Source organism: Mustela nigripes, chromosome 6 (genome assembly GCF_022355385.1).
Source record: "Mustela nigripes isolate SB6536 chromosome 6, MUSNIG.SB6536, whole genome shotgun sequence".
In the NCBI taxonomy this organism is placed as follows: Eukaryota; Metazoa; Chordata; class Mammalia; order Carnivora; family Mustelidae; genus Mustela; species Mustela nigripes.
Window position 1 is genome coordinate 40,379,609 of NC_081562.1, and position 12,294 is coordinate 40,391,902.

Here is a 12,294-nt window from a genome sequence, read left to right on the forward strand (position 1 = left end):
GCCAAGACTAAATCCATCAGAGTTCTATATCATTAGGGCTACTTCTCTTGGAGAGCAGGACAGAATTAGTCCCCAGTGAGGCCCCCGCACCAACCATTACCAGCAAGAATTCAACAATAACAATAGCACTGAAATTTCTGGTTATAAAAAACCAGTGAACTACCAAGATTCCAGTGAACTTAAGAAAATTTCCCACTTTTATAATAAAAAAAATAAATGAAATTAATAAGTAGAATCTTTTTTTCAAATTGTTTTCATTGAAGTTGTTTCTTCCTGGAATATGATTTTAAGCCCTATCTAACTCTTCACAGCTAACTTAGCTGCTCCCAGGCATCTAGTAATTTATTAATTATTTGTGATGTTAACTTTTGTGTCTTACCCTTCCATAACAGGGCTCATGTGTTAGTCATGTTTGTTTTCCCAATCCTTGCAATGCCCAGCATGGATAAGGTACCCAGCGAAGATTACTGAAAATATGGGTGAATGAATAAAACTCTATCTCACAACAGTCCTGTGAGTTTATTAGGCATCACAGTCATCTCACACACACACACACAAAGGAAACCAAGGAACAATTCAGCTAAATGATGGCAGCGCAGAGGCCGGAAGTATATTTTTCTACTTCCTAGAACATTTCACGTCCCTTATTTCATCTTGTCTTTGAAGAAATATTCTGTGGGCTCAGCAATGATTTCAAGCACTTTTGTGGTCTGTGGTTTCTCTAGCAGCCAGAATACAGTAGGGACAACAGAAATCAGGAGAAGAAAGAAAGAAAGGAAGGGGTCAAGAGAAGTTCTGTTTTTGATTTCTTAAAAAATTAAAACAGGAGATAACTAGCACCCTGAGGACTACAGAGAATGATTTGGAGCAGAGGGCGATATTAAGGAGGTAGAAGAGAAAGTAATCTGAGGAAAGGTGGAAAGAATGTGAATAAATGTTGTAGATGTGGTAGCAGGGGTAGATGTGGTAGCAGGTATGTATGAAATTCTTATCTCTCTGCTTTAATTTTTTGCAATGAAATCAACATCAAGGTCATCAGTTAAGGGAGAGGATAGAAGAAGTGGAATGGTAAGTTTGAGAAGAAAAGGTATAAAATTGTCATCTAAGAGCTTGAGAGGGTTCTCAGATGACAAAAAAAAAAAAAAAAAGAATGAATGTACTGAAGAAATACAAAATGATTGCTAGGCAGCACTAAATATTCTTTAAATGTTGGGGGCCATAAATATAAAGTGAATCACATCACCATGGGACGAGTTTTCCTCCAGGTTCATTCAGTGCTGCTACGGAACTGGTGGAGGGTTGAACATAACCAGGACTGTGACTTTATCAAAGGAAGTAAGAGGGGAGCAAAAGTAAAGGGTATATGCAAAAGTCAAACTGCATTCAGTTCCACAGGAGTTCAGTGAGTTGGGGTGGCGGGCAGGATGGAGAAAGAATATACAGAGTTTGATGAGGGTCAGTGAAATGCGGTGGGATCACCATTTAGACCCAATAGGAATAGAATTTTAAAATGGGATCCATATTTAAATCAGCATTTAGAAATTCTAGTAGAAGCACTGGTAGAGTTGGACCAAAAGAAAGAGCACTGAAAAGCCAGGATGAAATCAGCAAGATTGGGATGCCTTGAAGTCAGTCTGTGGGGAAGCTGCAGAGACTGATTGATGATGCCTGCATGGAGGGTAGGACCATGAGCTTAAGTAACTCAGATGGGATAAGAAGAGAAGATCATTGGAAGAAAGACCAGGGTATGCTAATCATCCTCTCATCACTGGTCTACCTGCATACTCTCGCCTAGATTCTTCCAATTACAGCACTCAATTTATAGCTTACTAATCATAAATGAATATCCTCTTCTAGATAATCTCAAGTTTGCCTCCGAGAATTTTTTACTATTTTATCATTTTATTTTACTATTATTTTAAGATTTTATTTATGTATTTGACAGACAGAGATCACAAGTAGGCAGAGAGGCAGGCAGGGAGAGGAGGAAGCAGGCTCTCCATGGAGCAGAGAGCCCGAGGTGGAGCTTGATCCCAGGACCCTGGAATCATGACCTGAGCCGAAGGCAGAGGCTTTAACCCACTAAGCCACCCAGGTGCCCCACTATTTTATCATTTTAAACAAATTACAGAAATGACACAGATAAGACTCATTTCACCATTTATTTGCTGTTTTCTTTATTATACTCCTATCTAGATCACAGACTCAAATCTATAATTTTATATAATTAACGAAAATGCAAAGTAATATTATACCTCCAATAAATCCATTAAGTTATTATGTTGTGTTCAAGTTTAGTTTATATTTCACTTCTAAATGTTATATTTAAAACAGCAGAATATTAAATGGAAATATTAGCTGAAAATGTGAAAAAATGATCAAGCAGTAGACAGAATAAGAAACCAGAGAAAAAAATCAAATATGGATTATGTAAGTAGAGATACTCAGTGATATATAAATTTCAAAGAAACAATGTTCCTTGTGAAATTCCCATAAAAATTAGAAGTCAAACTGTACTAAATGCATTTCATCTTACGTACTTGAGCTCTAGTATTTCATAGGTATCTTGATACATAATTGAAGCCATTCATGAATACAGAAATGTCTGAAGTATATGAATCTTCATGCCATATTAAGTTTTTAAAATATCTAGTCACAATACATATATCCATCATCATTCTGATTACGAGACTACCTGGAGCTATGGGAAAGCCAAAGCTTCCCGCAACGACTGAAAAATCTGCAAATACCATCCTGATTGCTATGTCTTGCCATCACCTTTTCTACCTTTACTCAGTACTGGCCCACTGTAATCTTCACACAAACTTCTAATGCCTGATGATGCCACTGATAATTCTACAAGGACCCCTTGTTTGTGTTATCAATGTGGTCATTATCTACTGGAGGATACTGTGTTAATGACTGCAGCCTGCCAAAGTACTCAAGTTCACCAAAGTGGAGAAGCTCTTTAGTACCCAAATTTGTGATATGGTTATTTGTATGAGCTTCAGGACAATTCTTTGAATCTTTGGGGTACAATAGCAACTTTTTTTATATTAAATATTTATTTTTTTTTTCTTCAGAATTTACCAGGGCTGACCAGAAACTTACTGGAATAACAGATATACCACTACTTCTAAGAATTCTTACATTTAGATAAAATGTTCTTAAACTCTTTTTCCCCTAGGAGCACATATTTTGCTAAGAGCTTTCTTAGTTGCTCATAAATATGGACCTATATAATACAATTACACCAAAGGTTTTCCACATATGCCTATGTTTACCTGGGCCCTAGGAGAAAAAAAAACCTTGGACTAACACAGAAAAGTGTGTTTTATATACTTAAAAGTCTGACAAATTGTGTCTGGGTATGAAATGGGTTTTTTTTTTCTTTAATTATTTCTATATAATGAAATATTTCCATAATTAGATTTTTTTTCCTAAATAAACATTTGGAGCCATCATGTAAGAGTTTTCTAAATTGTATAGAATTGAAAAAAGAGAGGGTTATATTGGACATGGAATATTTGCATTAACATCTGATCCTTAACATTTTTTAAATCTCCAAATATATTCAAGGGCTGTCTTATTAACAATGGAAAGTTTTCTAGAACTTCTCTTATATTGAACTTGACTAAAGGCGAGAATGACTTAAAGATCTCAACCTCTAAAAGCACTACCATTCTTTAAAAAATTCTTCACAGAACAACAAAGAGATCACCCTGAGCAAAGTAACCAAATATCTAAGAATCTCTGAAGTATGAGATGTACACAGTCCATTTATGCTTAAGAAAAAACAGTAGCACAATAACGCTTAATAAAAACACTTACAGAGAGATTGCAAAAATTCTGAGGTTTGACCTACCCATCAATCAGGTCACTTACCAGATATCTCCTCTAGGCACTGCTTAGCAGTTTTATTATATGATAAATCCATCTTAGTAGGACTGGTACAGGAGTCAGCAGATGGTAAAGAGGTACCTTCATTTTCTGAATGCGATCTGAAATTAACCAAAAAGACAGAAACATATAGCAATTGTTTTCACCAGTGACTCAAATTTCTCTTGTACAAGCAGAAATCAACATGTTAAAAGTTTTCTATCAAGGTAAGTAAGCATTTCCTAATGACGGAGACATTCCAAAACTATCTATTAGAGATAGTCTTTATTATACTTTTCATATACAACCCAAGTAGGAGTGAGATATTAAATCATATTTCCTAGACTTTCCTAAACTTGAAAGCTTATAATTACCAGTAGTTGTATTTTGGAGAAGTAAAAGACGAAAAGATTGAACTTTTTTTTCTGCTGTTTTAGACAAAAAAGTCTGGCTAAGTTGTGTTCTTGTCAGAAAAACCAATAAAAGTACTGAAAGCACCCCTAAAATTATTTTTCCATGAAAATTCTAGAAAATATATCCTAAAATTGGAAGTATAAGTAAAAACAAATTTCAGAAAAGTTGAGGTCAATGCAAACCAAACTCTCATTAAAATTTCATCTACTGTATATTTTATGTTTATGTGTGTGTGTATGCATTGGTATGTATTTGTGTGTGTGAGTAACATGTAGAGAGTAGGTCTAACCAAATGAAAAGCATGCAACAGACCGACTGCATATATTCTGACATTCCAATCTTACTTCATACATTGCTCCTTCCTTTTATGCACAGGCAAATGTTTTAAGAAGCATGATCTTTCCTGATGCAGCTTCAAAATCTACATATATTCGATCCAAATCACCACATTTAAAAAAATCTACCTTGTGAACTACTAAGACACAGTGAAGGCAAGGCACTATAGTATTGTATGCTAGACTGTGTCCTTTGGAGACTTCTCATTTGCTGGGCATCCCATTTGTATGACCGGGTTTGGACCATGGCAAGAGCTCACTAAATAGTTCTCACTTTTAAAAACATCTATAGAGAATATTTATATGTGAAAGGAAAATGCAGTATGTTTTTTTCTGAATCAATTTTTAATTAATATGTTATTTTTATTCTATATCCTGGTGTTGTTTGAAAGGAAATAAAGCATAATCATCAAAAATACTTTGAATTGATCTGACAGATATAAAAACTCTGAGCTCATTAGGATTTTAAGAAATCATGGAAAACTTTATGCTGTATGTATGGGTATATGTGTATATACAGAGATTGATACAGAAAAGAAAGAGCTATGTAAGAATTTATACAAATGGTTTCTGTTGATTTCTGGCAGACTATCCTTATTTTATTCTAACTTAAAACTGATTATAAAAAGCATGGCAAAATTAAGAAAGAGAATATAGTATCCAAGTGACAGGATGTACCATAAAGGCCAGTTTACCTCAATGTTGCTAAAATCAACACATCTTAGTCTTCACCTTCCTTGATGTTTTGGCAGCATTTAGAACAGAAGACCATTAGTCTTTTCATGAAATTGCCCTACCCTGGCTTCTATTACAAAAATCTTCCAGTTTGTACCCCATTCTCTAGGAATGCTACTTTTCTCCTCTTTTGTTCTCTTTTTCCCAATCATTAAATGTTTTTATGCTCTTCATTGTATCCCAATGCCTTGCCCTAGTCTCACAATATGCTGCACTCAGGAAATAGTTGATAAATAAAAAATCTTACTAGTAGTGACGATAAAATGGCATCACTGGAGCAAAGCACGTGGAAGGAAGCATGGTATAAGGGTGCATGCACTGGGCTTCAGTGTAAAACTTGGCTCTCTAACTACCTACTTACTAACTCATGTAACCTTGTTAAGGTACCTACCCTACTTGAATCTCAATTTGCTCATGTATGAAATCAAAGAAAAATATGCTCCTTGAAAAATAATTGTGAACCCAAGCGTTATTATTACTTAGGGTTTGGAAAGGCATTCTCTTGAGGCATGTAGGATTCTGGACGACATTAAAATGTGGGGAATGTATCTGGCTCTCTGTATAGCCCATTTCTTTTCTTCTCTGGCTCCCAGGTTCTCCTATAGCCCTGTCTATTGATACCCCTTGCTATTCACTGCTGAAGCCCACTATAGTTGGCTCCTCTACATGGGCTCATTTCTCACTGGCCACTGTCCTTCCCTGACCTGATCCTTAGCCAGCTGTCTATGAATGAAGGGATAAAATCCTCTGAAGTTTTCTAAGGACTTTTATTACTCACTGAAGAAGTTTAAACGGAGAGTATATAGTGAGATGGGAGACCCCAGGGAAAGCTGACTGGCTGCTTGCCAGGAAGGCAGGGTGCCTTGGTAAACTGGCTGTGAGCCAGGATTAGCCTCTAGTCCTGCAGACTCAGTATTCACAGACATATCTCAGAAGCTGAGTCACATTAAGTAGTTCACTGTGATGGTTGTCTAAAGCCCAGTGCCAATTGGTTCTTATTAGAACAAGATCAGCAGCTGTTATAGGAGCCTGAATGCCTGTGGTCATGTTAGTTACAAAGACTCACAGTATCCCCCTCTGGAAAAATCTGCATGGAGCAAAAGCATATTCAGAACGTGTTTTGAGAGTACAAATTTTGCTTTGCTCTGAACAAACAGATCTTAAAAAATACTGCTCAGGAGCTGACTGTGGCTATCTTCCTCAGTATGTGAGACCTAGTACTCTGTACCATCAACTGTCTCCACACCCCTGTCTGAGTCTCTCTGTCTCTCTCTCTCTCTTTTTAAGATTTTTCTTATTTATTCGACAGACAGAGACCACTAAGTCACAAGAGGCAATCTTATTTACCTTATTTTCAAGTTCTTTGGTGTATTTTCCATGGTATTCCCTACATCAGCAATGCTATCATTGGAAAAAGGTTGATCAAGGAAAGGAACATAGAAAGGTTACATTTTAAATAATTATAAAAAGGACTTGGAAGTCACCTCTGGTTTGCATGGACTTGTAAATGGGTCCAGATCTCTGTTTTACATACGTATGTTATGAGCCATTCATTTCTCCAGGATTTCCACTTGTATTTGTTAGAGTGGAATTGGATTTTAACTCCAGTCTCCGGAGGGGCAATCACCGCTAACTGGTAAAGATTTAACTTTTATACAAATGATCAAAGAAGTTCAGTTAAATCTCTGAAGACTCCCAACATGTCCTCTCTTTTTGTGCATGTTTCATTCTAATAAAATAAAGGGATCTGGGGTTGCTTCATGAAACAATTTCTGAAGAGTTCAGAATCAATAGTGCTCTTCAATCAAAGGGTACATCTTGACAGATATAATAGATACTAAAGTGGCATCATCCACTGTTCCCACATAAACTGATACTGCATTTTCCTCATATTGATTGGAAAAAGAAAAAGTAAGTGTCATAATGTTCCTTTAAAATATTTAGAAGATATGTCCTGTGCAGACTAATAACTGCATTTACAACATGGTCAATATGTTACAAACACCCATTAAAACTGTAAAATACAACACTGCAAAAAAACACCATTTAATTCATTTAGAGTGCTAATAAGCCAGGCTCTCAGTGTTAGTATCTGTTGCTAAGGGGATAGTGGTGAAAAACCTAGACTTCACTGATGATTTACATAAAAGCTCTTTCCTGTCTCTGCACTTACTATGTATTAAATACTAGGCCTGGTATTCCTGTTGTTATGGAATGAATGTCTTGTTTCTTCCCCCAAATTCTTATGTTGAAAACTAGTCTCCAATATGATAGTATTAAGGGATGGAGACTTTGGGGGCTAATTAAGTCTTCAGGGTAGAGCACTGATGTCTGGGATTAGTGCTGTTGTAGAAGAGACCTCAGAGAACTCCATTGCCCCTTCTGCCATATGAGCGCGGAGTGAGAAGATGGTCATCTATGAACCAAGAAGCAAGCTCTCACCAGACATGGAATGTGCCAGCACTTTGATCTCAGACTTCCTGGCCTGCAGAATCATGAGAAATAAATATTTGCTGTTTAAGCCACTTGGTCTATGATATTTTTGTGATAGCAGTTTGAACAGATCAAGACACTTATAATGTAGGTACTATAGATAAATTTAGGCTTCTAGAGATTAATAATTTGTCTATGGATCAAGCTGGTTGACAGTCATTCTGTATTTGAAACTGGCTGCCTCTAAATACTGTTTTTTAACTGCTACCCTCCAGTTTAATACCATCCAAATGCCCCTGGACACTATTTTAGTACATTTAAGTTCTCCTTCGCTGACACATACCTCACTCACTAAGTTAATAACACACAATATTTGAATGTGACAATATCTATTGGTCTACCTGAAATATTATTCTCTGTTCTTTACTACCTTAAATTTTTACTCTTGAGAAAAAGAAGCTATTATACACACCACTTAAAAGAATTCAACAATAAGCCTAGATACCATTAACTAGCAAATTTCAAATTTCATAAATATGGGTGTTTACTTATTGATTTATATGAATCAAGATGTATCTTCCTGGGGTGCCTGGGTGGCTCAGTGGGTTAAAGCCTCTGTCTTTGGCTCAGGTCATGATCCCAGGGTCCTGGGATCGAGCCCCACATCGGGCTCTCTGCTCAGCAGGGAGCCTGCTTCCCTCCCTCTCTCTCTGCCTTCCTCTCTGCCTACTTGTGATCTCGGACTGTCAAGTAAATAAATAATAATAATAAAAAAGAGATATCTTCCTGTGCATTCATCTTAACATGGATCTAGTCACAAATATGAACACAAATAGAACTGGTCTGAGGTAGCAATATTAATTAATGTTCTTACAGTTCTTGATTTATAAATCCAACAAAGGCAAAGAAAAGTATCTTTCCAAAACCACCAATGGTTCTGCTTTCTTCTTTCCTTCCCAGTGGGAAGGCGGAATGGTGACAACCAGGGCCAAGGACAGAAATCTGTCAGGGTAAAAAAGCAGTTCAGAGTGGAAGGGAGATATGTTAGATTCAGGTGGGTTGAGCAAATCAGAAAACATAGTGAGGGGGTGCCTGTGTGGCTCAGTGGGTTAAGCCTCTGCCTTTGGCTCAGGTCATGATCTCGGGGTTCTAGGATAGAGCCTTGCACGCTCAACAGGGAGCCTCCTTCCCCCCTTCCCCGGCCGGACTCTCTGCCTACTTCTGATCTCTCTCTGTCAAATAAATGAATAAATAAAATCTTAAAAAAAAAAAAAAAGAAAAGAAAAGAAAAGAAAACATAGTGAGAATAATGGAAACCAGGTTTCTCAGTTGACTAAAGGAAATACAAGTAGAGGAAGGGAAAATACATATTGTCCTCAATTTATGAGTTAAATTCCGATAAACCCATTGTAAGTTGGAAATATGAAAATACCGTAAGTTGAAAATGAATTTACTAAGAGACCGAACACCATAGCTCAGCCTAGTCTACCTTAGATGTGCTCAGAACACTTACATTAACTTCCACTGGGCAAAACCATCTCACACAGAGCCCATTTTACAACAAAGTGTTGAATATCCCATGTAATTTATTGAATACTATACTGAAAGTGACACACGGGATGGTTGTATGGGGACAGAAGGGTTGTATGGGCATCAGTTTTTTTATTCCCATGATTGCTGGCTGACAGGCTGTGAGCTCCTCCTGCTACTCGGCATCACCAGAGAGAGGACCGTACTGCATATCAGTCGCCTGGGCAAAAATCAAATCCCAACGTATGGTTTCTACTGAGTGCATATTTGCTTTGACACCATTGTAAGTTGAGGGCTGTCTGTCTTTGTGTATATATATCATAGATAGCTCACAGATGCTGAGAAAAATAATGATATAAGTGTGTATGTGGGAGCACACATATATTGGGAGGAGTGAGATCTTGGTTTCTAAATATCACTCTCTACAAAAAGAAATCAGGACTCCTTAGTAGAAGCTGCTGCCAAGACAGGGAGAGGACAAGATGAGCCTGGAACTCCTTGAGCCAAAAAGAAATGAAGCTCTCAAAGAATAATGAGAACAGAAGCCAGCTTGAAGAGGATCCCAGTAGTGACATCTGAGAAAATTTAAGCATTAAAATAGTCATGTCAATGGATTATAATCCACTGAATACAATCGGAATCCATTAGACCACGCAATTTGAAGAGAGAAGAAGGGAGAAGGAGAAAGCGTATCTCTTTCTTAAGAAAGAAAGTCAAGGCATAAATGCACAAGGAATGTGCAGGATTAGAAATCATTTGACCTCTATTAAAGTAAAATACTAATTTCCACAAGAAATCTCAATGGATGCTAAGCCTTACAGGTAAAAGTAGATCAAGGAATAGACTTTTCATAAAGAGTCTCAAAATATCTTCCCACAAAAATACTTATTAAATACAAATGAGGCAAAGTAACTCTAGAGTGAAAAACCCGGACAGACATTATCTTCATCAAGGGAGAAAATTTAACACCACCAAAATGGGAAGCAGAGATATTGTTGCTACCTTATAGGGTGCAATGGAAAGAACACAGCAGCATTTCTGTGACAAATTCTAGAAAACAAAAAACAAACAAACAAACAAAAAACAGAATATGCAGCTAAACATGAGGAAATCGCAGACAAACCCAAATTAAGAAACATTCTACAAAAGCCTGTCTTCAGCATATCAGCTTCACGAAAGCCAAGAAAAGACCAAAGGACTGCTCCAGATTGAGGGATATTAGGAAAACTGGACACCCGGATTCAATAGTCATCCTGAATCCGTCAACGGGATCTCTCTGGCACAATCAGTGAAATTGAATAAAGTCTCTGGGTGCTCTGAGTGAAGTGTATGTGGGACTTCTTTGTACTGTACTTGCAAATTTTCTGTAAGCTTAAAATTTTTCCAAGAGCACATAAAATATAGAAAGAAGAAACAGCAGTGGTTCAATTGGGCAATCTGGCAGTAAACCCTGGAAGCTAACTACAGAAGGTATTTGATGAAGCTTTTCTGCTGAGAGAATGCCAGCTCTTAGCACTATCCCACACAACAGGCCTTCTTCTAGTGGTGTCTCTGTATTCCATCTTCAAAATACTGCTGTGTGAGGGAGTTTCAACTGCTACTCGACGCACCGATCTATATCGAATCTAGCAAAAGATCAGCTCGCCAAGGCAAGCATTCAATAAGCTGCAGTTCGTCCTGACGACCAATTATGTCCAGTTCACATAAAACCACAATTGCAGCCTAATCTGTAATGGTAGCTGCAGGGCTCACAGAAGCTTTTACTGCATGATGGTTATCTGCTCTACATTTCAATCTGGGTAAATTCACAGCTCCTCCTACTCAATTTACTGGTTCAACAAATTAGCCAAACTTAAAACCCCGTGAGTAAGCATTTTCAAAATTGATGTTTTGCATTCTTTACCTTTCAGAACTTAGTATATTCAAGTGTCAATTTTCCATGTCACTTTCTAGGCAAATCTGAAATCTTGCAAAAACTGGTTACAACAAAAATTTCTCCTGAGAACCCATGATGCTATGGTATAAGATATCTGAAAGAAGAAAACCTCTAAATTCAGACTTTAGTGACCTAATTTTACAAATCGAGTGTGTATAGAGGGTCTCTTCTTATATTTAATTCATAGCTTTGAGATGCATGATGATTTTCTTCTCTGTACAACAACGTCTTGGCTTATCTAAGGGTTGGGCTCTTTGTGTGTGTGTGTGTGGTGTGTGTGCGTGTGCGCACGTGCTCACACAAGCGTGTGTGTATTACCCGCACTCCTGATTCTGCTTCCCTTTGCCTTTAGATGTTTGCTTTATGTCCAATGCACACTATTTTCCTGGCATTTCCCACGAGTAGTCAGAAAATAAGGAAAAGAATAAACACCTCAAAGTAACAACTTATTAATCTGGTTAATAGCTGTTTTTAAATTTATTGCTGGTTGCTCAAATGCTTGAGGTTTAGGAAAAATGTACAGGTCTCTCTTTTCCCCTTCTTTGCCTATCTACTTTACTATTTGACTCCATCTATCGTTGTAACCATGAGGAATATAGCTCTAAAATAATGAATACAAAAGCAATGTAAGAAAAATAACACAGGGGAAGAAGGGAGCTTAGGTAACAATTTTTGAATTCCAGGAGAGGAAAATAAGTTTGAAGGCAGCATAAAGGGTAGACCAAGAAGGAACACCAAGAAAGAAGGGAGAAAGACCAGGAACAAATGAAGCTTCTTTTCTTACTATTCTCCATTCTCCTTCCTTTCTTCCTGTAATTGGAACCTTTAATTCAAGTCTTAACAAAGCTATCTCTGAAAGTTTGGAAGTTTCTCCCTCCTCTAGCCATTAAACATGGTATAAACTAAGCTGTCCTCTTCCATTAACAATCTATTTTACACACTGAAGACACATCAATTTTTCTGACCATGCTTCACACACACACACACATAGGAGTCTAAGTACCTGATATTCAAGAATTTCTACTACAATTA

General features: G+C 37.2%; 1 protein-coding gene across 1 annotated transcript in view; it reads right to left on the reverse strand.

Annotated features, from left to right (window-relative positions):
* NAV3 (neuron navigator 3) overlaps positions 1–12,294 on the reverse strand; it is a 371,014-nt gene that overhangs the window by 181,939 nt on the left and 176,781 nt on the right. Inside the window, exon 9 of the mRNA XM_059402414.1 lies at positions 3,886–4,001. Within this exon, the coding sequence (XP_059258397.1) occupies positions 3,886–4,001 (116 nt within the window). The remainder of the gene's footprint in view (positions 1–3,885; positions 4,002–12,294) is intronic.